At 48.8% G+C, this 27,626-nt stretch overlaps 1 protein-coding gene across 1 annotated transcript; it reads right to left on the reverse strand.

The window, feature by feature from the left end:
• NOL9 (nucleolar protein 9) lies at window positions 1-27,555 on the reverse strand. Its single transcript, XM_039473954.2, has 12 exons — window positions 27,119-27,555; window positions 21,293-21,512; window positions 20,444-20,571; window positions 16,714-16,849; window positions 16,496-16,592; window positions 14,761-14,858; window positions 12,902-13,063; window positions 10,662-10,959; window positions 9,861-9,972; window positions 7,685-7,862; window positions 4,873-5,006; window positions 1-4,051 (listed from the first exon to the last, which is right to left on the reverse strand). Exons 1-12 carry the CDS (start codon window positions 27,506-27,508, stop codon window positions 3,902-3,904), a joined length of 2,103 nt encoding a protein of 700 aa, XP_039329888.1. The 5' UTR covers window positions 27,509-27,555; the 3' UTR covers window positions 1-3,901.
• Between the last annotated feature and the right edge of the window lie 71 nt (window positions 27,556-27,626).

Below are 27,626 nucleotides of genomic sequence, written 5' to 3' on the forward strand. Positions count from 1 at the left end.
TTCATGTTCTCAAAAATATTTAATGATACAGAAGTTTATCAGTTAACTGAAAAGAGCTGGACAGAAACTATACATATTTTGTAAAATACACATGCACACATACACACAAACACACAGACTATCCCCAGCAGACACAATTCAGTGTCAGTGATTACATATGATGTGGTGGAGGACTGGAGGATCATTTTCTACATACGTGAGCTGCTTATAAAATTTTAAAAGTAGGCCGGACGCACTGGCTCATGCCTGTAATCCCAGCACTTTGGGAGGCCGAGGCGGGTGGATCACCTGAGGTTGGGAGTTTGAGACCAGCCTGACCAACATGGAGAAACCCCATCTCTATTAAAAATACAAAATTAGGCTGGGCGCCGTGGCTCACGCCTGTAATCCCAGCACTTTGGGAGGCCGAGGCGGGTGGATCACAAGGTCAAGAGATCGAGACCATCCTGGTCAACATGGTGAAACCCCGTCTCTACTAAAAAACACAAAACATTAGCTGGGCATGGTGGCGCGTGCCTGTAATCCCAGCTACTCAGGAGGCTGAGGCAGGAGAATTGCCTGAACCCAGGAGGCGGAGGTTGCGGTGAGCCGAGATCGCGCTATTGTACTCCAGCCTGGGTAACAAAAGCAAAACTCCGTCTTGAAAAAAAAAAAAAAAATTAGCCAGGCATGGTGGTACATGCCTGTAATCCCAACTACTCGGGAGGCTGAGGCAGGAGAATCCCTTGAACCCGGGAAACAGAGGCCACTTTTCACTTTTTAAGTTGCCTATTGTGACATCTGCTTAAAATAAGCATGTATTGGCCAAGCGTGGTGGCTCACACCTGTAATCCCATCACTTTGGGAGGCCAAGGTGGGCAAATCACGAGGTCAGGAGTTCGAGATCAGCCTGGCCAACATAGTGAAACCCCGTCCCTACTATAAATTAGCCAGGTGTGGTGGCAGATGCCTGTAATCCCAGCTACTTGGGATACTTTGGAAATAACATACAAAAATTAGTAAGAAGGCTGGGCACAGTGGCTCATGCCTGTAATCTCAGCACTTTGGAAGGCTGAGGCAGGTAGATCCCCTGAGGTCAGGAGTTTGAGACCAGCCTGACCAATAAGGTGAAAACCCAACTCTGCAAGAAATACAAAAATTAGCCAGGTGTGGTGGCATGCACCTGTAATCCCAGCTACTTGGGAGGCTGAGGCAGGAGAATCGCTTCAACCAGGAGGCAGAGGTCACAGTTATCTGAGATCTCGCCACTGTACTCCAGCCTTGGTGACAAAGCAAGACTCCATCTCAAAAAACAAAAAAGAAAATACTATGTTTTTGTAAAAAAACAGCTCCAACGGAGAACTCCTTACTAACCAATCCAACCCATAATGGACTGTCGAATAACAAAGTCCAATTTTGTCCTGCCTCTGAATGCCCTTAAAGCCACTAACACTAGCTGGGCACAGTGGCTCACTCCTGTACTCCCAAGACTTTGGGAGGCTGAAGTGGATAGATCACCTGAGGTCAGGAGTTCAAAATCAACCTGACCAGTATGGTGAAAACCCCACCTACTAAAAATAAAAAATTAGCTGGGTGTGGTGGCGCATGCCTGTAGTCTCAGCTACTCAGGAGGCTGAGGCAAGAGAATCACTTGAACCCAGGAGGTAGAGGTTGCAGTGAGCCGAGATCGCACCACTGTACTACAGCCTGGGCAACAAGAGCCAAACTGTCTCAAAAAAGAAGAGAAAAGAGGGGCCGGGCGCGGTGGCTCACGCCTGTAATCCCAGCACTTTGGGAGGCCGAGGCGGGTGGATCACAAGGTCAAGAGATCGAGACCATCCTGGTCAACATGGTGAAACCCCGTCTCTACTGGGGCCAACTCCAGCCCCAGTACGGCCACCTGACCAACACCTGACAGCTCCCTCTAGGAACGTTTTTTTCTTTACTGACAGGGACTGAAGAAAAAGACTTGACCTTCATACAGGCCGGCATTTAAAGGGCACCAGTTTCATTCTTCCAGAGCCTTGCTGCGAATGACCTGCCTGAGTATCTCTGTGAAGATATAAGGAATTGGAGAAGGGCAAAAAGCTGATGGTGGAGGATTATCTTAAAATTCTTTACAAGGCCGACAGAGTAAAACATGATGTGAACGAGCTAGATTTCAATGCGAATAAGAAGCAACCAAGAAGCCAGAACCCTGGTCTCAAAGATGTCAAAACAAATCACAGTAGCAAGGCTTCCTGTGCTTATTTTAAGCCTTCTGCTGTTGGGTCTAAGAGATGCCGAGGGGCCACCATAAAATACTAAAGACAATAATAACAAGTTTAATTGAATAGTGTTAAAACCCACACATCCTAGTAATAGTCTTACAAGGTGATGGTGCTGGGAAGATGAAATTCTGACAAAGTGGTGTCACAATACCAGTGTGAACCTCAGCCCCAGTTAAGTATCCTGCTGCCTGCAACACAACAATGTTGCGACCTGGTCCCATCACATGTTTACGCAAACCACTTCCAACCTAGAGGACAGACGGCCGGAAGCTCCAGGAAGGGCATGAAGAGTGACCATCTGGTCACCAGCCTCCAGCACCCCCAGAAGAAAGCTCTCAGCGGCAGAGTTGTTCACAGGTGCAGATTCACGTCCAGCCTCACACAGATAAGCGCAGCTTTCCCAGGAGCTGGTCTGCCAGTCCTTCTTCCAAACAGCCCAGTCTCCAGCTCTGCCCTGTGGTTGTCTTTGGCCTCAGATCAGAAGTCAATTTGGACAAATCTTCTTAGGAGCCTCCAGAAAAGGTTTTCCAGATTGCAAAGCAATTTCCTCAGCATAAAACCCAGGATTAAAAAAAAGGAAGGGCTCTGGAGTCCTAACTTATCTATTAAAAAACACGTTTTAGGCCGGGCACGGTGGCTCAAGCCTGTAATCCCAGCACTTTGGGAGGCCGAGGCGGGTGGATCACAAGGTCAAGAGATTGAGACCATCCTGGTCAACATGGTGAAACCCCCGTCTCTACTAAAAATACAAAAAATTAGCTGGGCATGGTGGCGCATGCCTGTAATCCCAGCTACTCAGGAGGCTGAGGCAGGAGAATTGCCTGAACCCAGGAGGCGGAGGTTGCGGTGAGCCGAGATCGCGCCACTGCACTCCAGCCTGGGTAACAAGAGCGAAACTCCATCTCAAAAAAAAAAAAAAAAAGTTTTAATTTTTATTTTCCTTTTTGAGAGATAAGGTCTTACTCTGTTGCTTAGGCTGGAGTAGTTGGTGTACTCCAACATGGGACTCTGAGGCTCAAGTAATCTTCTGGCCTCAGTCTCCCAAAGTGGTAGGATTACAGGCGTGTGAGCCACCATGCCTGGCCCTATCTATTAAACCTTGATTGATTGAATGTAATAGACCAAGTACCACTGCACCAAAGGGACTGGGATGAAATGACCACCCCAGAGCTGTGAGCATCCACACTGGCTCCAAGGAGACAGACCACTGGCCCCCAGGTCTGCGTGCGGCGAGCCCTTGTGTCCATGATGCTTGAGACCCCGCAGGTCAACCTTCGTCCTTCCTTCTCGGTACATTGTTATGGCCCCAGTTTCCTTATTTTTATCCTGATTCTAATAACCAGGTCCTTGAAGAACTTTCTGAGGAATCTCTGTTTTAATGGCACATAAACTGTTTCCTGCCATTTTACTCCCTCTGGAAAGCACACCAGACAAGTATGAGTAGCTCACAGAAGACCAGAGCAAATTCTAGCTCATGCAGCTTTAAAAGAGAAACTTAAGACTACCGTACGACATTCACGAATTACACAGAAAACACTGTTGCTAATACGGATGCCATTCATGGCCATGAAACTCCATCATGCCTCTTGTGGTCAGGCCTGAGACAAGGCTTTCTGGTAGGAACGTTTCTTCCCTTAGCAAAAACACGAGCATCACTTCATTTTTCGGTAGAACTTGGGTCTTCGGTATGGTTTCTCTTTATGTGCCTCCTCAGGTTCTCTGGCTCCAATTTTCTCTGATGCTCCAGGAAGTTTAAAATTGTAATCCGTTGTGACATAAGGTACTATCCCTTCGACCCCACGCTGAAATGGAAACACAAAGAGAAGGCATAGGAACACCTCAGGTCCAGCCTAGAGGGGTCTACAGCGCTCTCTCTCGCACCCAGAAGATAGTGTCACAGTGACACCGTCTGAGTAGGGACTTCTCACTTTTTTTTTCTTTTTTAAATTTTTTTTTTTTTTAAGATGGGGTTTTACCATGATGGCCAGGCTGGTCTTGAACTCCTGACCTCAGGTGATCCACCCACCTCGGCCTCCCAAAGTGCTAGGATTACAGGCGTGAGCCACCACGCCCGGCCAGGACTTCGCACTTTTAAGGCATTTGATCCCTTCCTTCAGAGCCCCCTTTAAGCAACGGGCCTGGTAACAAACCTGCCAGTGCCTCCCTACTGTCACATTCCTCGAACACAGCAAACAGCAGGAGGCTGAATGGGGTGGAGTGTGCATCCCTCTCAAATAAGGGACACCAGAGGATGAGAATGGTAGGAACATCCTGTCCGCAGAGCCTATTCGAAGCCCCTAGGGCTGGCTCTGGGGCACACAGACGCCTTGGCCCGGTCCTGTGATTCCTCTGAAGACTGTCCTTAGGAGGGCAACCCTGGGAGGGCCTCTGCTCGCTCCTGTGGTAAAGTCTCCACCACGGGAGTTTGGACCATGAGTGACAGTGATTCATCGTCTCAGGCCTGGGAGGCAGCCCTGACACTGCCTTGCCTCATTCAGGATCTACAACAAAGCACAGGTTTCCCAGATCACCCATTCCCATGACCCTTGACCCCACTTCAGCTTCTCACTTCCTGTGGGCCTGAGTAGGCTCCTTCCAGGGCCGTGCCCAGGGTAAGGCTCACCTGGCACTTCAGGACACAGTGTGGAATGGCGATAGCACCAACGAGCAGACAATTCACAGTCTTTAGCTCTTCTGGGGGCACAGGGGTGAGGATGTGGTACAGCCGCTTCTCCATGTCAATGCCTCTACAGATGCCTTCAAGACAGGGGCACAACACAAACATCAGCCTTTCGGAAGACATCCAACCTCCCCTCCACTAGAAACTGCAGAATGGGGCCGGGCGCGGTGGCTCAAGCCTGTAATCCCAGCACTTTGGGAGGCCGAGGCGGGTGGATCACAAGGTCGAGAGATCGAGACCAACCTGGTCAACATGGTGAAACCCCGTCTCTACTAAAAATGCAAAAAATTAGCTGGGCATGGTGGCGCGTGCCTATAATCCCAGCTACTCGGGAGGCTGAGGCAGGAGAATTGCCTGAACCCAGGAGGCGGAGGTTGCGGTGAGCCGAGATCGCGCCATTGCACTCCAGCCTGGGTAACAAGAGCGAAATAAAAAAAATAAATAAATAAATAAAATTAAAAAAAAAAAAGAAACTGCAGAATGGCTTTGAACATAAGTCTTTATTTCTGTTCTGTTTTGTTTTGAAAATACAAAGAGCTGGCATCGTGCAATGGCTCATGCCTGTGATCCCAGCACTTTGGGAGGCAGAGGTGGGTGGTTTGCCTGAGCTCAGGAGTTCAAGACCAGCCCGGGCAATATGGTGAAACCCCACCTCAACTAAAAACAGAAAAAATTAGCTGGGCCTGGTGGTGTGTACCTGTAATCCCAGCTACTCAGGAGGCTGAAAAAAACAGAAAATACAAAAAGCCAAGAGATGGAGTCCTTGAAAATTCAGACTGTTTGTACCTTCCCTTTGTTCAGCTATGAGGAACCACAATGGTCTACATGCAAAAGTCCTAAACTGGATCGGGCGCGGGGGCTACACCTGTAATTCCAGCACTTTGGGAGGCCAAGGCAGGCGGATCACCTGAGGCCAGGAGGTGGAGACCAGCCTGGCCAACATGGTGAAACCCTATCTCTACTAAAAATATAAAAATCAGCCGGGTGTGGTGGCACGCACCTATAATCTCAGCTCCTTGAGAGTCTGAGACACAAGAATCACTTGAACCCAAGAGGTGGAGGTTGCAGTGAGCCCAAATAGACAGAGAAAGACTTTGCCTCAAAAAAAAAAAAAAAAAAAAAGTCTTAGATTGTTTTAATTAAGGTGAGTACAGGCCATGGAGAAAAATCAACCACTAAGGAACATACAGAAAATAACCTGACCTTTCCCCATCACTGTTCCTCCTTTATGGTGTGTACTAAATGACACGATTTCCACGGAAATGCTTTTTTTTTTTTTGAGACAGAGTTTCGCTCTTGTTACCCAGGCTGGAGTGCAATGGCGCGATCTCGGCTCACCGCAACCTCCGCCTCCTGGGTTCAGGCAATTCTCCTGCCTCAGCCTCCTGAGTGGCTGGGATTACAGGCACACGCCACCATGCCCAGCTAATTTTTAGTATTTTTAGTAGAGATGGGGTTTCACTATGTTGACCAGGATGGTCTCGATCTCTTGACCTCGTGATCCACCCGCCTCGGCCTCCCAAAGTGCTGGGATTACAGGCTTGAGCCACCGCGCCCGGCCGGAAATGCTTTTGAGAAATACAGTGTTGTCCAAATCTGAAATGTGCATTTCAGGACTTTGCTAATTTGGGATTGCTTAGCTCCACATCCTTCCAAAACTACACATTTATTGACCTCAGGAAGCCAGGGCTGGTCAAGGAGGTGGGGACCCAATCCCGCTGGGCACTTCGAGACCTGGTCCAGACCCTGGATCTGAGCGATGGGAAGTGCCAGGCTGTGGCACAGCTGCACCTGGGTTCAGGTCATTCCTGGCTGTGGGGATAAAGTTTTTAAGAGTGGAAGTGGAAAGTTCAGTTAAGAAACTTTTCAGCAGATGCTGGTGGCTGACCAGCAAGGTGAGAAGAGGTGGAGGAAACCGACATATTTTGAAGACAGAAGCCACCAGATTGGCTAATGGGCTGAAAGTAGCAAATGAAGACCAGGGGATGCCAAGGAGGGGCCAGGGTCTGACCTGGACATCAGAGTGAATCTTCCAATGGACCAAGCATGAGCCTGGGGCAAGGAGGAGAGGGTATGGGCAGGAGGACCCTCAGGGCCCTAGGTCTGCATGCCAAGGAGGGTGCAGGCAGGAGGATCCTGAGGGCCCCTGGTCTGCATGCCTCTGAGACACTCTGGAGATACCCGCTGGCAAGGTGGTTTGGAACCCGCATGCGCAGCTGTGTTGGAGGACACGGCGGAAAGGGAACACCTCAAGGTGGATTTCGGGCCCAGCAGTGACTGAGGCAGCCTAGGGGAGAAGTGTCGAGCAAGAAGAGGGCCAAGCCAAGCCCAGGCCCTCAGGAAGCCTACATGTATAGAAGCTGGCAGACGAAGCAGAGAAACAGCTGCTTCCTTCCTGGCCCCAACCCCTAAGGCAGGTGTCCCCAAACTTTTTACACCGGGGGCCAGTTCACTGTCCCTCAGACCGCTGGAGGGCTGCCACATACTGTGCTCCTCTCACTGACCACCAATGAAAGAGGTGCCCCTTCCTGAAGTGCAGCGGGGGGCCGGATAAATGGCCTCAGGGGGCCACATGCGGCCCGCGGGCCATAGTTTGGGGATGCCTGCCCTAAGGCATGCTGTATAGACAAGTGGGCAATTCTCTGACCTCTGCAGCTTAGACACAGCTACAAGGTCAAGACCAGTCATTTACAGTTGAAGCAGTGGATCCTTTTCAGTAGGTTTATGGACAGATATGTTTTACTCTCAGACTCACCAAACCCCAAGCAGTCACAGATTGGAGTCTGGGCAAGCAGGATGGGCCCATTCGTGTATCCTCTGACGTCATCCTGGATCTTGCAAAGACCAACCCAGCTGGCATTCACAGCATACAGTATATGGGTAGGGGCGACATCAGAGTGGGTAATCCGGAGTGCAACTGCATTAAAAGGGACCTGGAAAATGAATTTGCATCTCACTCTATTCATTGCTACTTTGAAAGACTACTTTTAATTTCTACAATTAGATTAGCCAGCTATCTAAAGCTAGGTCTGCCAAAATGCCTACCCAAAATTATCTCTAAAGAATAAAGCCAGGCGCAGTGGCTCAAGCCTGTAATCCCAGCACTTTGGGAGGCCGAGGCGGGTGGATCACGAGGTCAAGAGATCGAGACCATCCTGGTCAACATGGTGAAACCCTGTCTCTACTAAAAATACAAAAAATGGCCGGGCGCGGTGGCTCAAGCCTGTAATCCCAGCACTTTGGGAGGCCGAGGCGGGTGGATCACAAGGTCGAGAGATCGAGACCAACCTGGTCAACATGGTGAAACCCCGTCTCTACTAAAAATACAAAAAATTAGCTGGGCATGGTGGCACGTGCCTGTAATCCCAGCTACTCGGGAGGCTGAGGCAGGAGAATTGCCTGAACCCAGGAGGCGGAGGTTGCGGTGAGCCGAGATCGCGCCATTGCACTCCAGCCTGGGTAACAAGAGCGAAACTCCGTCTCAAAAAAAAAAAAGAAAAAAAAAAAAAAAAAAAAAATTAGCTGGGCATGGTGGCGCGTGCCTGTCATCTGTAATCCCAGCTACTCAGGAGGCTGAGGCAGGAGAATTGCCTGAACCCAGGAGGCAGAGGTTGCGGTGAGCCGAGATTGCGCCATTGCACTCCAGCCTGGGTAACAAGAGTGAAACTCTGTCTCAAAAAAAAAAAAAAAAAAAAAAAAAAAGAATAAAAATGGCAGGGGGCGGTGGCTCCCACCTATAATCCGAGCACTTTGAGAGGCTGAGGTGGGTGTATCACCTGAGGTCAGGAGTTCGAGACCAGCCTGGCCAACGTGGCAAAACCCTGCCTCTACTAAAAAAGCAAAAATTAGCCCGGAGTGCAGGCTTCAGTCTCATCCTCAACTTTGACTACACCACTTCGGGCAAGCTGACTCCCAGTCCCTGGCCTTGGTTTTACCATCTGTAAAATGGGGATAGTAACAGGACCATGGCGAGCAGTGGCGCTGTGACAGGCTTAGAACAGAGTACTGCAGAGTGAGCATTTCAGAAGTGTCACCTGCCACTAGTTTTGTTTCTCCTTCATCCTCAATCCTAACGTTATCGTGCTTTCCTCCGAAAATAATTCTTAGCACCCTGGATTCCAAGCTGCAAATACTCTGGTGTTGGAATCCACTTTTGACAATAGTAATGTGAAATACTTTCAGAGTGAGTGCTCTCTGCCCAAACGTGGTGGCTCACACCTGTAATCCCAGCATTTTAGGGGGTCAAGGTGGGTGGATCACCTGAGCAGCCTGACCAACATGAAGAAGCTCCGTCTCTACCAAAAATACAAAAATTAGCTGGGCATGGTGGTGGTGCATGCCTGTAATTCCAGCTACTCGGGAGGCTGAGGCAGGAGAATCGCTTGAACCTAGGAGGCGGAGGTTACGGGAAGCTGAGATTGCCCGACGGCACTTCATCCTGGGCAACAAGAGCAAAACTCCATCTCAAAAAAAAAAAAAAGAGTGCTCTCTGGGTCTCTGGGTGCCAGGTTCCACTGTGAACGCTCCCTGGATCCATACAATCACTCTCTGAGGTCCAGTACCACCCCTGTTCTACAGCTGAAAAGGGGAAGCGCTGGAGCAGCCACTGGGACCAGGTGGGACATTCAAACCCAGCACAGAGCAATACTCATCCTCATCACAGCGCCACGGCTAAGAGCAGTCACTTGAGCTGGACTGCCTGGGCCTGCATGAGAGCCTGGCCCCTTGTGCTGAGTCCCTCAGCCTCTCTGCATCTCAAGTTTCCCCATCTGTAAAATGGGAGTAACGATAGAACCTAGATCACTGGGTCGTTCTGGGGATTACATGAGCGACGAGTTATGGCGTGGTTAGAAGAGTGACCAGCACACAGAAAACCACAGACGCTGTGTGTTAACAAAATGAAGACAATTTCTTCTGTACGTTCAGATTACCTGATAGGGTGTCAGGCTATGTAAAGGAGTAAGTGGTTTTGGCATCGGGGGCTGCAGCTGGCTAAGGTAACTCAAGACAGACAGCTCTCGAAGAATTTTGTTATGTAATTCTCTGAAAGGCAATTCAGAACAAGGTAAGTCAGGATTTAACCCTACACGGCCACCTCCCACAGCTGTCATCACACAGGCCGTATTTTCAGAGTACTGGGCTTTCTAAAGCTGCCCCCACTTGACAGACCCTGACTGGAAAAACAGGAAGGTAAAGACTCTCCTTTAATGCCGGGCGCGGTGGCTCATGCCTGTAATCCCAGCACTTTGGGAGGCCAAGGCGGGCGGATCACGAGGTTGAGAGATTGAGACCATCCTGGTCAAAATGGTGAAACCCCGTCTCTACTAAAAATACAAAAATTAGCTGGGCGTGGTGGCGCCTGTCTGTAAGCAACGCTCGGGAGGCTGAGGCAGGAGAATTGCTGGAACCCAGGAGGTGGAGGTTGCGGTGAGCCGAGATCTCGCCATTGCACTCCAGCCTGGGTAACAAGAGCGAAACTCCGTCTCGAAAAAAAAAAAAAAAAAAAGACTCTCCTTTAAATCAAAGCTGCTGGCAGCCAGAGGTAGGGGCCACTTCTGGATATTTCCGCTGGGAATAACAGTTCAGAAAAAAACTGGTTCTTCTTTGCAAATGCACAGCTGTGGCAGAGACCTGAAGATTTTAGAGGACTCAGGCCTTTAAAGGAATTAAGAATGGCAGGCCTTTTTCAACGGAAGAAAACGTAGTTTTTCAGCCAAATGAGGTTTAGTTACCTATTTCTTGGGGTTATTCTGAATGCGAAATCTGTATACACAGGTATCAGTTTATGTCCAGTGAACTCAACTGGAATCTCTTTTTCTTCATCAGCAAATTCCAAAGCGTCTGCAAATTCCACAAGTCTGAAACCTCGATTTCTCATCTTGGTCTTGCTTTTTGTGTACAAGCCGTCCATGTCATCTACATACTGCGGGGTAAGGTCTGGCATACATTTACTGTGGTCAGAGCGGAACTGAACCACGTGGCTGGGAGACAGCAGTCGGATCAGATCAATGAGGAGCAGGAGCCCCTGGTCTGTGAGGAAGGAGACATTAGCACAGCTGACGCACTCAAGAACAGTGACACATTCGTATTACAAATGGGTGCTTTTGTTCTAAGACAAAGAAAAGATGGTCTTAAAACTGGACTTTGGCTGGGTGCAGTGGCTCACGTTTGTAATCCCAGCACTTTGGCAGGCCGAAGTGGGGGGATCACTGGAGGCTGGAAGTTTGAGACTGGCCTGGCCAACATGGCAAAACCCCATTTCTACTAAAACTACAAAAATTAGCTGGGCATAGTGGCACACACTTGTGGTTCAGCTACTTGGGAGGCTGAGGTGGGAGGATTACTGGATCCCGGGAGGCAGAGCACACAGTGAGCCAAGATCACGCCACTGCACTCCAGCCTGGGTGACAGAGTGAGATCCTGTCTCAATTAAATAAAAAAAAAGAACCAAGGCCGGGCACGGTGGCTCAAGCCTGTAATCCCAGCACTTTGGGAGGCCGAGGTGGGTGGATCACAAGGTCAAGAGATCGAGACCATCCTGGTCAATATGGTGAAACCCCGTCTCTACTAAAAATACAAAACATTAGCTGGGCTTGGTGGCGCGTGCCTGTAATCCCAGCTACTCAGGAGGATGAGGCAGGAGAATTGCCTGAACCCAGGAGGCAGAGATTGTAGTGAGCTGAGATCACGCCATTGCACTCCAGGCTGGGAAACAAGAGTGAAACCCCGCCTCAAAAAAAAAAAAAAAAAAAAAAACCCAAAAAACTGGGCTTCGATGTGGATGTTTGAAAGTCAACAGCTGGCTGGGCTCAGTGGCTCAAGCCTGTAATCCCAGCACTTTGGGAGGCCGAGGCGGGTGGATCACGAGGTCAAGAGATCGAGACCATCCTGGTCAACATGGTGAAACCCCATCTCTACTAAAACTAGAAAAAACTTAAGGCCGGGCGCGGTGGCTCAAGCCTGTAATCCCAGCACTTTGGGAGGCCGAGGCGGGTGGATCACGAGGTCAAGGGATCAAGACCATCCTGGTCAACATGGTGAAACCCCGTCTCTACTAAAAATACTGAAAAATTAGCTGGGCATGGTGGCGTGTGCCTGTAATCCCAGCTACTCAGGAGGTTGAGGCAGGAGAATTGCCTGAACCCAGAAGGCGGAGGTTGCAGTGAGCCGAGATCGCGCCATTGCATTCCAGCCTGGGCAACAAGAGTGAAACTCCGTCTCAAAAAAAAAAAAAAAAAATTAGCTGGGCATGATGGCGCATGCCTGTAATCCCAGCTACTCAGGAGGCTGAGGCAGGAGAATTGCCTGAACCCAGGAGGCAGAGATTGTGGTGAGCCGAGATCGCGCCATTGCACTCCAGCCTGGGTAACAAGAGCGAAACCCCATCTCAAAAAAAAAAAAAAAACCAACCAAAAAACTGGGCTTCGATGTGGATGTTTGAAAGTCAACAGCTGGCCGGGCTCGGTGGCTCAAGCCTGTAATCCCAGCACTTTGGGAGGCCGAGGCGGGTGGATCACAAGGTCAAGAGATCGAGACCATCCTGGTCAACATGGTGAAACCCCGTCTCTACTAAAACTACAAAAAAATTAGCTGGGCATGATGGCGCGTGCCTGTAATCCCAGCTCCTCAGGAGGCTGAGGCAGGAGAATTGCCTGAACCCAGGAGGCGGAGGTTGCGCTGAGCCGAGATCGCGCCATTGCACTCCAGTCTGGGTAACAAGAGCGATACTCCGTCTCAAAAAAAAAAAAAAAAAAAAAAAAAAGTCAACAGCTGCCAGGCGCTGTGGCTCACGCCTGTAATCCCAGCTCTTAGGGAGGCAGAGGTGGGAGGAGAGCTTGAGCCCAGGAGTTCGAGACCTGCCTGGGCAATATAGCGAGACTCCGTTCTCCACAAAAAGGTAAAAAAAAAAAAAAAAGTCAACAGTTACTCACACTGCCTGTCCTTCCCTTGCAGATGTGCGGATGCGGCTTACCTGAAACCCATCCCATAGTGTTGATGATGAGAGGGGACTCTCTCTTGTAAGCGCTGAACACATATTTTATTACATCAATATAATTCTCATAGTTGTTTTTACAAGAAGGTTTCCCATAATATACCATCTTCTGTGGTGTCCTCAGGTGAGTGAAAGGTGGTCCTAAGAAGACAAAGGTGAGTAATGAGATGAGTATGGTAGGATGAGTAATCAATCCTGGCTAGTTAAAAGGTGGGGAGGGTTTTATTTCAGCCATCATCACTAACAAAGAACATTAGGAAATATGAGACCATCCTACCTACAGGGACACTCCAATTCCATTTTTGGAAATCTAAGCTTTCAACTTAACACAAAGAAATGCTCACTTTCACATAAATGGCTAATGCCAATTATGTCCTACAATGGCCATTCATTCAGCAAACACACAAATCTGCTAACTGCTGGGCTTGTTCCAGTGATTTGGGACATATCTGTAAACAAAACAGACAAACGTCCCCACTCTTGAAGGGCTTCTATCCCGGTGAAAGGACAATGAATAACCACATGTCTCTTACAGGAATACAGCATTGACTCTGCCCTAGGCCTTTCAGATAGAGCCCCTAATTCTCCTAACGACCCTGAGGCAGATAGTAGTATCTTCATTTTTACAGATGAGGAAATTGGGAAAGAGATTGACCTGAACAAGGTCAGTGAGCCAGTAAATAGCAAGCTGGCTTGAACCCAGAGGCCTGGTTCCTGCGTCCACTCCTAATCATGACACATCTCCTCTGGTCAGGTACAGGAAGCTGAGCAGCAGCTAATGAGGGCAGGCCAGCACACTCAGCAAGCCAGTGACCAGGACTGCGTGTGACAGGGTCAGCAGGGAGATGGCCTGGGTCAGTGTGATTGCAGCGAGGCCATCTGTGACAGAGATTCACTGTCAGAGTGACCACTACGATGGGAGCTGGAGTTCAGCCAGCGAGGCTCCCTTCAAGGTTGGGGCCAGTAGGGGCAGGGATGTGAGGCAGCCAGCAGCAGAGGAAGTGGCCTGTATAGTCCAGAGAAGACTGAGCAAATATGTAAATATAGTATAAATAATCACAGCCAGCTTTCTTACCACCAGAGAAAGAACTTACAAATATGAAAGCAAGGAAGGCTAACCAGAGTGACCCCTGGGGTGTTAGGCTGGAAAGGCTGGAATCAGAATGAGGCATAAAGTCATGGCTTTATTTATTTACTTTTTCTTTTTTATGTTTTTTCTTTTTCTTTCTTTCTTTCTTTTTTTTTTTTTGAGATGGGAGTCTCACTTTGTCGCCCAGGCTGGAGTGCAATGGCATGATCTCAGCTCACTGCAACCTCCATCTCCCGGGTTCAAGTGATTCTCCTGCTTCAGCCTCCTAAGTAGTTGGGACTACAGGCATGTACCACCGTGCCCAGGTAATTTTTGTACTTTTAGTAGAGACGGGGTTTCACCATGTTGGCCAGGCTGGTCTCGAACTCCTGACCTTAGGTGATCCACCCGCCTCGGCCTCCCAAAGTGCTGGGATTACAAGTCTGAGCCATCACATCTGGCTTGATGAACAGTATTGATTCCGTGTTCATTTCTTGGGTTAGATAGTTGTACATAAGATGTGATATTAGGGAAAGATGTGTTTCTAATTTACATAACACAAAATGAATAGCAGTCCCATTTCCTAAAATGGAAAAGCACCATAGTTTGTTTTTTGGAGGTTAGAGAAGCAGTTATGGAAAGACCATGAGTTGGGTAGGCATATTTTCACTTTTAATATTTTATACTGTTCTATTTTTTTAGTTTCCGTAAGCATCATTACATATGAATTTTATAAAACCAAGACATTCGAGAAATACATAATACATACCCAGAACTGGTTCTGTAATATTAAGTAAAGAAATGCAACCAGGAGGGGTAAATTCTGTCTGTCCCAGATCACATTCCAAATAGTCAACGCAGGGAAGACTGCAAATTGTTAAAAAAGAAAAAAGAAAGAAAATCCTAACTAGCTTTACTCTGTAGAAAGCATAATCAGACAGTCAAGATTTCATGGGATACACAGGGATAATCCACAGCACGCAGGCAGCCCTTTAGAAGTGATGCCCCAAAGACGACAATCAGTGATTAAAAACAAGTCAAGAGATCCCAGAGCAGACCCTAAGATGGGCATGCCAAAAAATAAAAAATAAAAACAAGTCAAGAGAAAATGTGGTGCAGGCATGGTCACACTGTCCATGCATAACATGGGGACAACCTGTTTCTTTTAAGATGGAGTCTCACTCTGTTGCCCAGGCTGAAGTGCAACAGCATGATCTTGGCTCACTGCAACCTCCCCCTCCCCGGTTCATTCAATCCTCCCGTCTCAGCCTCCAGAGTAGGTGGGATCACAGGTGCCCACCACCATGACTGGCTAATTTTTGTATTTTTAGTAGAGATGGGGTTTCACCATGTACGCCAGCCTGGTCTTGAACTCCTGACCTCAAACGATCCACCTGCCTCAGCCTCCCAAAGTGCTGGGATTACAGGTGTGAGCCACTGTACCTGGCCTGAATTTTTTTTTTTTTTTTTTGAGACAGAGTCTTACTCTGTCACCCAGGCTGGAGTGCAGTTGTGTGACATAGCTTACTGTAGACTTGAACTCCTTGGCTCAAAGAATCCTCTTACCTTGGCCTCCCAAAGTTCTGGGACTGCAGATGTAAGCCACCATAACCTACCTCTGCTGTGTTTTAAAGGTAAAATTTCAGGTCTGGCACGGTGGCTCACACCTGTAATCCCAGCACTTTGTGAGGCCAATGTAGGAGGATTGCTTGAGCCCAGGAGTTCAAGACCAGCCTGGCCAACACAGCAACCTCCTCTGTCTACAAAAACAAAACAAAACAAATTAGCCAGGTGTGGTGGTGTGCTACTGTGGTCCCAGCTACTTGGGACGCTGAAGTGGGAGGACTGCTTGAACTCAGGCCAAGTTTGTGCCACTGCACTTTTGGCTGGGCAACACAGCCAGACCTGGTCTCAAAAAAAAAAAAAATTAAAATTCCCAGGGGTTCAAGACCAGACTAGGCAACATAGCAAGAGCTCATTGCTACAAAAAATTAAAATAAAAAAATTAGCTGGGCGTGGTGGCCCATGCCTGTAGTCCCAGCTACTCAGGAGGCTGAGGCAGGAGGATCACTTGAGCCCAGGAGTTCAAGGCTATAGTGAAGCATGACTGTGCCACTACACTCCAGCCTGAGGGAGACCCTTTCTGAAAAAAAAATTTAAACATACACACATGACTTTGGGAGGCGAAGTTGGTGGATAAAACGAAACAAAACCAAACCATACACACACACACCAGAATTTATAAATACAGACTCTGGGACCAAGTGTCTCCTCTTGGAAGTTCCCTGAAGGCAAGGGCAAGTCAGCCCACGCTACAGCATTGCCACATACTGCAAAACAGAGGGCAGTGAGAAGCAGATGCTTCGGCTGGGCAGCTTTCGAGCTGTATGTCATCTCCAGCTAGAAGCCACGAAGCACTCCAACCAAATCAAAAATCCCGCTAAAATCCCGCTTCATGCCAAAAACCTAGCAATGTATCAAGGCCGTAAGAAAAGCACTCTTACCTATTTAACAACTGGTTAATCAGGTATCTATTAAATGTTGACTTTCCGACATCCTGGGATCCACAAACCAGAATGACGGGGCAGCCATCTACTTCTTCTGCAGGGGAAACAAACATTGATTCCTAGAATTAGCCATCTTCCTTGGACACGAATTATGAGTAATAATCCTCTGGGCGTTTGGTGAACAGAACTGAGGGTGATCAGTGTGTATTACTCACCACAGGAAACACTGACTACCTCTTCCAGGGCTGACAGGGTACTCTCCGTTAACTGAAGGCCTTTCCTTTTTTTCTCTTTTCTGATGCCAACAGACCTCAAGGCTAAATGTTCAGGATTCATCTGGGGAGATGGACCCTGAAATCAACAATTTAAACTTTAAGGTGAAAAAAGGCACATTTTTTTTCTTCAGTACTAAATTTAAACAAGGCTCACAGAGTTGTGAGCCAGAGAAGATAAATTATTTCCTTCCTTTGTCTTGTGCCCCAAAATCCAACCCATCCACACATGTTGCCAACTCTATTTATTCCTAAAGTGGTTCACGCCTGTTTTCACAGTTTCTGCTTTCTCCTGAGCTGCCACTGCCTCTGCAGGAGACTAACAAGAAAAAGAAAATGCCTGGCGAGGCGTGACTGCACAGGATACCTTCAGCAGGAGGCCTGGCTCTAGACTAGGGGGGTGACGTAGAATCAAGTCAAGGCAACCTCTGAAAACATAAAGCAAAAACTCATAGAAATTGCAAGCAGAGTTGAAGGAGGGAGCAGACATGTCTGTGAAGTCCAGAAGGACTGGAAAAGCAACCCACGGAAAGGAAGAGCAGGCCCTTGCTGAAGCAGGTAAGGCTCAGATGGAACCAGCTCACCACAGAAGAGGATGAAGGAAGGGACACGCCCGCGAGCACATCCTCTTGCAATTCATCAACCCTGAGAATAAAGACATCATAAAGAGTTTGGGCGCAGTGGCTCAAGCCTGTAATCCCGGCACTCTGAGACACTGAGGCAGGCAGATCACGAGGTCATGAGTTCAAGACCAGCCTGGCCAATACGGTAAAACCTGATCTCTATGAAAACTATGAAAATTGCTGGGTGCGGTGGCGCGTGCCTGTAGTCCCAGCTACTCGGGAGGCTGAGGTGGGAGAATCGCTTGAGCCCAGGAGTTCTGGGCTGTAGTGCGCTATGCCGATTGGGTGTCCACACTAAGTTCAACATCAATATGGTGACCTCCCAGAAGTTGGGGATCACCAGGTTGCCTAAGGAGGGGTGAACCAGCCCAGGTCGGAAACAGAGCAGGTCAAAACTCCCATGCTGATCAGTAGTGGGATCGCGCCTGTGAATAGCCACTGTACTCCAGCCTGGGCAATATAGCGAGACCCCCATCTCTAGAAAAAGAAAAAAAAAAAGCTACAAAAATTAGCCGGGTATGGTGTTGCAGACCTGTAGTCACAGCTACTTGAGAGGCTGAGGCAGAAGAATCACTTGAATCTAGGAGGCAAAGGTTGCAGCAAGCCAAGATCATGCTACTGCACTCCAGCCTGGGTGACAGACTGAGACTCCATCTCAAAAAAAAAAAAGAAGAAGAAATGAGAAGCAGCCTAGTGTGAGGCTTCCCATTGGCAATGCTGGATTCTAGAAAACAATGGAACACAGCCTCCAACAATTTGAGAAAAAAGGCTTTTGAACCACCCATTCTATACTGTGTGTAACTATCAATCGCTGAGGGCAAAAGAACATTTAACAAAATTAGATAATCAAATTTACTCTCTCCCTTATGCGAAAAAACAACTCCAGAACCTACTGACATCCAGAAGACGGGATAGGGAGGGAAGTATCCAAGAAAGAGCGTAAGAAATATGAACAGTGGTGGTGAAGTTCCAGAAAAAACACATAAAGCTGATAATAAATGAAAAAAGAATGTGACTTCCCCATGGCGTCTGGAGCATTCGCGTTCAGCAGCAAATGCTTGGGGACAGGCAATTGCAGCCCCACCTCTGCGGTCCTGGTCCAGCTACTGGACTCTGAGTGACTAACAGGCAATCACAACAGTCTGCTCACTGTCCCACTCTCATTTCCTCTCCCCTTTCACTTCAGATTCCCGACACCCACCTCATATCTATCTGCTTCCCACACAGCGATGACCTTGATTCCATTTCCCAGTGCAGCAGGAAATAATCAGAGGACACCTTCTGCTTCCTCTGGCCCTCTCGTAGGCACTTCCTCCAGCCACTATCAATGACCTGGCTGTGCTCCTAAGGCCACATGATGCCAGAACCCGACCCATCCCTGGTAGCCGAGTTACAGACACAGTTCGGCATCCTCTGGTGCTTGGCCACCTCCCCTCTCCTCTGTATCATTCCCATCTGCCATGTTCCAGCAAATTTTTTTCATCCATCTTAACAAAACTGCAAATCTCTCCTGATCATACTTACCCAACTACCACTTCATTTCTTTGCTTCCCTTTACCGCTTTTACCAAACTCGGGAGTCCCTCTCCACCCAGACGCCTGACCCTGTTCCAATCAGGCTACTTCCCGCCTCTACAGATGGTGCTTTCTCAGGTCTCACCTGACCACCAACAGCATCTGTCACCACTGTTCAGTTAAGTCTCCTTCAAAGACTTCCTGACCTACAAGACATCACATGCTGGGTTTTTAGCCAATCCCGATGAATATCTTCTGCTCCCTCATCTTTGCCTGGACCTTTTCTTGGAGTGCCCCAGGACTCAGAGCTGGAACTGTCTTGTTTCTATCTATTCAACTCCATCAGCATTATTATCGAATCTGGTGGCCTGGGTATCCTCTCTGCCAAAGGCTCCCATATTTACACCTCCCAACTCTTCCCTGAACTCCAGACTCACATAATCAACTGCCCACTTGACACGCCCAGCTGGATGTCTACCCGGCACCTCAAGGTTAACAAATCGAAACCCACTCCTCTTGCAGTGTCCCCAACGGCGACTACGTGTACTTCAGTGGTTAAGCCAAAAACCCTGCTGTGATTCCTTGATTTTTCCTCACACCTCACATGTCCAGTCTGTCTGCCAATCCTGTAGATTAGACTCCACCTACTGGCCCATGAGAGGCAATGACAGTAATAGAACTGAAGGAAATCAATAATACAGCCAGCAAAAATTTAGAGATGAGGCCGGACACGGTGGCTCACGTTGTAATTCAGCATTTTTGGAGGCAGGTGGATCCTTGAGCACAGGAGTTCATGAGCAGAAATCGTGCCACTGCACTCCAGCCTGGGAGAGAGAGCGAGACTCTGTTTTAAAGACAAAACAAAGCCAGGCACGGTGGCTCAAGCCTGTAATCCCAGCACTTTGGGAGGCCGAGGCGGGCGGATCACGAGATCAAGAGATCGAGACCATTCTGGTCAACATGGTGAAACCCCGTCTCTACTAAAAATACAAAAAATCAGCTGGGCATGGCGGCGCGTGCTTGTAATCCCAGCTACTCAGGAGGCTGAGGCAGGAGAATTGCCTGAACCCAGGAGGCGGAGGTTATGGTGAGCCGAGATCACACCACTGCACTCCAGCTTGGATAACAAGAGCGAAACTCCGTCTCAAAACAAAACAAAACAAAACACCCAAAAAAGCAGGGCTGGTTAGTTTAGTTCAGTTGGTTAGAGTGCGGTGCTAATAAAAACCCAAAAAAGCACTTAACCAACTACAGAATAAAATGGTGGCTCTCATTGAGGAATAAAGCTAAGGAGAGGAGGATGAACATTTTTCATGATGTACCTTTCTATGCTATTTTCCATAAACACATAGTATATTCTGTAGGACCTACATAGCGGCTGGAGGAAGTGCCTGGGAAAGGAAGTGCCTGGGAGAGGGCCGAGAGCGCTCTTGTGACAGACAAACTGCTCTTCCAAGGCAACATCATGCATAGTCATTTGATATCACTGTTTTGGTGCAAGTAATTAGCAAAACTCTGAAAGAAAATGGGTTCTACCTCTTGCACAAAAACGTAGGATGCACCTGGATAGCTGCTTATGAAGTCCACAGTGGTAGTTTTCAGATGTTCCAGCAACACAATGGAACACAGAGGAGAAAAATTCTGCATCGACCAACGCCTGTCATCTGTAAAGAGAAAAATAAACCACCTTAGAAGTAATAATTTCATTATATTCCACACCCTTTAGGACTGCCATCTCCTCGGCTAAACTATAAACTTTAGGAGAACAGGGATTACAGTTGAGAGCCTTTTTCAGGGGGTCATATTGCATACTAAGATCACACCTGGGAGAAGAAGTCAATCTAGGTTTGTCACATAATAACTTTGTGGCCTTGAACAATTTTTCTTGTCTGTAAAATGGTGAAAATAATAGTACTTTCGCCGGGCGCGGTGGCTCAAGCCTGTAATCCCAGCACTTTGGGAGGCCGAGGCGGGTGGATCACGAGGTCGAGAGATCGAGACCATCCTGGTCAACAAGGTGAAACCCCGTCTCTACTAAAAATACAAAAAGTTAGCTGGGCATGGTGGTGCGTGCCTGTAATCCCAGCTACTTAGGAGGCTGAGGCAGGAGAATTGCCTGAGCCCAGCAGGCGGAGGTTGCGGTGAGCCGAGGTCGCGCCATTGCACTCCAGCCTGGGTAACAAGATCGAAACTCCGTCTCAAAAAAAAAAAAAAAATAAATAAATAATAATAGTACTTTCACTCCCAGGACCCTTGTAAAGGTCTAGAGAGATACATAGCAAAGTTCTTAGCACAATGTCTAGATCATAGTAAGCATGGAAAAATTATTAATTAGCCTTATTACAGTACGTCCTCAGTAAATTATTACCCAGTTCTTTTCATTACCCAGGTTAAGATGAGATTTGAGTAACATCCGGGCTTCCCTTTTGAGTTCCTTCTTGCTTTTCTCAGGCATCGAGTAATGAAGCGCATTGATAGTCAGGCAAGAGTGGGTATACACAGAGAAGATATCTTGGGCAGGCTGGCCTTGGCTGATGGTAAAACCGAACACCTGCACCTGGCCATAGAGGCAAGTCACACGACAGATGCCACTAAAAGTAAAACCCTAGCAGGGAAAGAAAACAGAAACAACAAATATTATAGATCCTGTCACTAAGGACTGAAACGTTCTTTTTTTTTTTTGAGACAGAGTTTTGCTCTTGTTGCCTAGGCTGGAATGCAGTGGTCCAATCTCGGCTCACTCAAACCTCTGCCTCCCAGATTCAAGCAATTCCCCTGCCTCAGCCTCCTGAGTAGCTGGGATGACAGGCATCTGCCACCACACTCGGCTAATTTTTGTACTTTTACTAGAGATGGAGTTTCTCAGGCTGGTCTTGAACTCCCAACCTCAGGTAATCCGCCTGCCTTGGCCTCCCAAAGTGCTGGGATTAAAGGTGTGAGCCACTGCAACTGGCCATGACTGAAACATTCTAAAATTTTAACTTGCTGTTCATACATCAAAAGGCAGGTAAGACCAGGCACAGTAGCTCACACTTGTAATCCCAATACTTTGGGAAGCTGAGGCAGGAGGATCACTTAAGCCTAGGAGTTCAAGATCAACCTGGGCAATAGTAAGACCTCTCTCTCTCTACAAAACATTTAAAATTTAGCAGGGGTGCGGTGGCATGCATCTGTGGTCCTAGCTACTTGGGAGTCTGGGAGGTAGAGGCTTCAGTGAGCCATAATTACACGACTGCATTCCATCAATAATAAATACTGGGCCAGGCATCATGGTTTACACCTGTAATCCCAGAACTCTGGGAGGAGGAGCTGGGGGAAATCACATGAGGCCAGGAGTTTGAGACCAGCATAGACAATGTGGCAAACCCCCTCTACCTGACCTCCAGCCCTATCCCCACCATCTCTACTAAAATTACAAAAATTAGCTCGGCATTTGCCTGTAATCCCAGCTACTCCAGAGGCTGAGGCATCAGAATCGCTTGAATCGGGAGGCAGAGGTTGCAGTGAGCTGAGATCATGCCACTACACTGCAGCCTGGGCAACAGAGTGATGTTGTCTCAAATAAATAAATAAATAAATAAATAAAAATTAAATAAAACAAACATTTTAGAAAGGGTATAGCCATAAAAAGGAACGAGATCGTGTCCTTTGCAGGGACATGGATAGAGCTGGAAGCTGTCATCCTCAGCAAAGTAATTCAGGTACAGAAAACCTAACACAGCATGTTCTCACTTATAAGTAGGATTTGAACTATGAGAACACATGAATACATGGTGGGTAACAACACACTCTGGGGCCTGTGGAAGTCTGGGGGAAGGACATCAGGAAGAACAGCTAATGGATGCTGGGCTTAATACCTAGGTGAGGCATTGATCTGTGCAGCAAACCACCAAGGCACTCATTTACCTATGTAACAAACGTGCACATCCTGCTGCATATGCACCCCAGAACTTAAAAGTTGAAGACTGTGGCTCAAACCTGTAATCCTAGCACTTTGGGAAGCTGAGGTGGGTGGATCACCTGAGGTCAGGAGTTAAAAACCAGCCTGGCCAACATGGTGAAATCCCATCTTTTTTTTTTTTTAAAAAAAAAAAAGGAGGCCGGGCGCGGTGGCTCAAGCCTGTAATCCCAGCACTTTGGGAGGCCGAGGCGGGTGGATCACGAGGTCAAGAGATCGAGACCATCCTGGTCAACATGGTGAAACCCCATCTCCACTAAAAACACAAAAAACTAGCTGGGCATGGTGGCGCATGCCTGTAATCCCAGCTACTCAGGAGGCTGAGGCAGGAGAATTGCCTGAACCCAGGAGGCGGAGGTTGCGGTGAGCCGAGATCGCGCCATTGCACTCCAGCCTGGGTAACAAGAGTGAAACTCCATCTCAAAAAAAAAAAAGTCTTTAAAAAATAAAATAAAAGGCCGGGCGCGGTGGCTCAAGCCTGTAATCCCAGCACTTTGGGAGGCCGAGGCGGGTGGATCACGAGGTCGAGAGATCGAGACCATCCTGGTCAACATGGTGAAACCCCGTCTCTACTAAAAAAAATACAAAAAATTAGCTGGGCATGGTGGCACATGCCTGTAATCCCAGCTACTCAGGAGGCTGAGGCAGGAGAATTGCTTGAACCCAGGAGGCAGAGGTTGCGGTGAGCCGAGATCGCGCCATTGCACTCCAGCCTGGGTAACAAGAGCGAAACTCCGTCTCAAAAAAAAATAAAATAAAATAAAATAAAATAAAATAAAAAATAAAAAAGTTGGGCCGGGCGCGGTGGCTCAAGCCTGTAATCCCAGCACTTTGGGAGGCCGAGGCGGGTGGATCACGAGGTCAAGAGATCGAGACCATCCTGGTCAACATGGTGAAACCCCGTCTCTACTAAAAATACAAAAAATTAGCTGGGCATGGTGGCGCGTGCCTGTAATCCCAGCTACTCAGGAGGCTGAGGCAGGAGAATTGCCTGAACCCAGGAGGCGGAGGTTGCGGTGAGCCGAGATCGCGCCATTGCACTCCAGCCTGGGTAACAAGAGCGAAACTCCGTCTCAAAAAAAAAAAATAAAATAAAATAAAATAAATAAATAAATAAATAAGTTGAAGAAAAATAAAATAATTTAAAAAGGTAACTGATTTCCAAGTAACAGATAAGTAATGGATCACATTGTACTAGGTGACCATAACATACTTCATTTATTTAGTTTTTGAGACAGAGTCTCATTCTGTCACCCAGGCTGGAGTGCACTGGTGCGATCTTGACTCACTGCAACCTCCACTTCCCGAGTTCAAGCAATTCTCATGCCTCAGCCTCCCAAGTAGCTAGGATTATAGGCACATACCACCATGCCTGGTTAATTTTTGTATTTTTCAGTAAAGACAGGGTTTTGCCATATTGGCAAGGCTGGCCTTGAACTCCTGACCTCAGGTGATCTGCCCACCTCAGCCTCCCAAAGGGCTGGGGTTACAGGTGTGAGTCATCTGTGCTCAGCCCATACTTTATATTATATATATATATATATATATATATATATATATATATATATTTTTTTTTTTTTTTCCCAAGCTTTTTTTTGGAGACAAAGTCTCACTGTGTCGCCCAAGCTGGAATGCAGTGGTGCAATACGGGCTCACTGCAACTTCTGCCTCCTGGGTTCAAATCATTCTCCTGCCTCAGCCTCCCTAGTAGCTGGAACTACAGGCGTGCACTACCACGACTGGCTAATTTTTGTATTTTTAGTAGAGACAGGGTTTTACTATGTTGGCAAGGCTGATTTCGAACTCCTGACCTCATGATCCACCCATCCTGGCCTCCCGAAGTGCTGGGATGACAAGCATGAGCCACTGCGCCTGGCATATGTACATGTACGAGTGTGTGTGTGTTTTTTTTTTTTTTTTTTTTTGAGACGGAGTTTCGCTCTTTTTACCCAGGCTGGAGTGCAATGGCGCGATCTCGGCTCACCGCAACCTCCGCCTCCCGGGTTCAGGCAATTCTCCTGCCTCAGCCTCCTGAGTAGCTGGGATTACAGGCACGCGCCACCACGCCCAGCTAATTTTTTTGTATTTTTGGTAGAGACAGGGTTTCACCATGTTGACCAGGATGGTCTCGGTCTCTCGACCTCGTGATCCACCCGCCTCGGCCTCCCAAAGTGCTGGGATTACAGGCGTGAGCCACCGCGCCCGGCCCGTGTGTGTGTTTTGACAGAGTCTTGTGCATACGTGTGTACGTGTGTGTGTGTGTATTTTTTTTTTTTTTTTTTGAGAGAGTCTTGCTCTGTCACCCAGGCTGGAGTGCAGTAGCCGCACTCTCAGCTCACTGCAACCTCCGCCTCCCAGGTTCAAGTGATTCTCCTGCCTCAGCCTCCCAAGTAGCTCAGATTACAGGTGCGTGCCACCATGCCCAGCTAATTTTTGTATTTTCAGTAGAGACAGGGTTTCACCATGTTGGCCAGGATGGTCTCGATCTCCTGACCTTGTGATTTGCTCGCCTCGGCCTCCCAAAGTGCTGGGATTACAGGCATGAGCCACCACGCCTGACCTGTTTTGTTCTGTTTTTTACTATTAAAGTCCCTTTCAGGGCAGGGCGACTGGGCTCCCACCTGTAATCCCAGTACTTTGGGAGGCTGAAGCAAGAGGAACACTTCAGGTCAGCCTGGCCAACATGATGAAACCCCATCTCTACTAAAAATACAAAAATTAAGCCAGGTGCAGTGGTTCACGCCTGTATTCCCAGCACTTTGGGAGGCTGAGGCAGGCGGATCACCTGAGGTCGGGAGTTTGAGACCAGCCTAACCAACATGAAGAAACCCCACCCCGGGCCGGGTGCGGTGGCTCAAGCCTGTAATCCCAGCACTTTGGGAGGCCGAGGCGGGTGGATCACGAGGTCAAGAGATCGAGACCATCCTGGTCAACATGGTGAAACCCCGTCTCTACTAAAAATACAAAACATTAGCTGGGCATGGTGGCGCGTGCCTGTAATCCCAGCTACTCAGGAGGCTGAGGCAGGAGAATTGCCTGAGCCCGGGAGGCGGAGGTTGCGGTGAGCCGAGATCGCGCCATTGCACTCCAGCCTGGGTAACAAGAGCGAAACTCCATCTCAAAAAAAAAAAAAAAGAAACCCCATCCCTACTAAAAATACAGAATTAGCTGGGCATCGTGGCACATGCCTGTAATCCCAACTATTCAGGAGGCTGAAGCAAAAGACTCTCTTAAACCCAGGAGGCAGAGGTTTGGGTGAGCTGAGATTGCCATGGCACTCCAGCCTGGGAAACAAGAGCGAAACTCTGTCTCAAAAAAAAAACAAAACAAAAAAACCCACAAAAATTAGCTGGGAGTGTGCTGAGCACCTGTAATCCCAGCTACTTGGGAGGCTGGGGCAGGAGAATCACTTGATCCCTGGAGGTGGGGGCTGCAGTGAGCTGAGATTGCGACACTGCACTCTAGCCTGGGCAACAAGAGTGAAACTCCCTCTCAAATTAAATAAAAATTGGCGAGCCTAGTGGCTCACGCCTGTAATCCCAGGACTTTGGGGGACTGAGGTGGGTGGATCACTTGAGGTCAGGAGTTCAGGACCAGCCTGGCCAACACGCGAAACCCCATCTCTACTAAAAGTACAAAAATCAGTCGGACATGGTGGCGAGCACCTGTAATCCCAGCTACTTGGGAGGCTGAGGCAGGAGGGGCAGGAGAATCACTTGAACCCGGGAGCCAGAAGTTGCAGTGAGCCGAGATTGCGCCACTGAACTCCAGCCTGGGCAACAAGAGCAAGACTCTGTCTTAGGTGAAAAAAAAATAAAGAAAGAAAAATACAAATACAAATACAAATACAAAAACTAGCCGGGTGTGGTGATGCACACGCCTGTAGTCCCAGCTACTAGGGAGGCTGAGGCACAAGAAGCACTCGAACCCGGAGGCGGAGGCTGCAGTAAGCGGAGATCGCGCCGCAGCACTACAGCCTGGGTCAAACAGTGAGACTGTCCTCAAAAAAATAAATAAACAAAAAATAAAATAAAGTCCCTTTAGCCCTTAAGGCCTAGGGACCCCTTTACAGGGTACCTGTTACCCTGCTGCTCAGGGGAGCCTAGACCACCAACAGGATGGACTTAAATCCGACTTGCAGCCGAGTTAACAGGCCCTGAAAATCACGGTCGTGTCTTAACCTGCAGCTCTCCCGGGGCTGCCTCTCCAGCCCTCCCTGCCCTCGGGGTCTCCTGCCGGCGCCCCTTACTTACCTGTTCGACGGGCAGCAGCAGCAACGCGCGGCCAGGCCCCACTGCCCGCGCCGGCGGGATGGGGAGAAGCCGGGGACAACCGGAGGCGGGTTCGAATTCGAATTCGGGTTCGGAGGCCGGGGTCGGGCTAGGGATCGGGCTGGGGATCGCGGTCTTGGGTCTCCGGGCCGCCGCCACGCGGGACACCTGGCGGACTCCCTCCCTCCAGTCCACGCCGGCAGCCTGGGCTTGCAGGAGTCGCCTCCGTAGGCGCCGCCGACTGCACCAACGCAGGGTCCACAGCCGGCGGCGGGGTCGGCGGCTGAGGATGAGCTGGGGCCGGGCCTTTCGGGCCCGCAGCCAAGAGGCGCGGCAGGAACCCCGCTTGAACAGCCGCCCCGAGTCCGCCATGCTGGACCCTCAGCACCCACCGCGCGAGAATCTCGCAAGATCCCGTCGCTCCGCCCTGCGGCCCGCCTAGCTGCCGAAAGGAGCAGCCTCGGAGCCGCCCGCGCCCTCTTTCGGCAGC

The sequence above is a fragment of the Saimiri boliviensis genome, chromosome 11 (assembly GCF_048565385.1).
Source record: "Saimiri boliviensis isolate mSaiBol1 chromosome 11, mSaiBol1.pri, whole genome shotgun sequence".
Lineage (NCBI taxonomy): Eukaryota > Metazoa > Chordata > Mammalia > Primates > Cebidae > Saimiri > Saimiri boliviensis.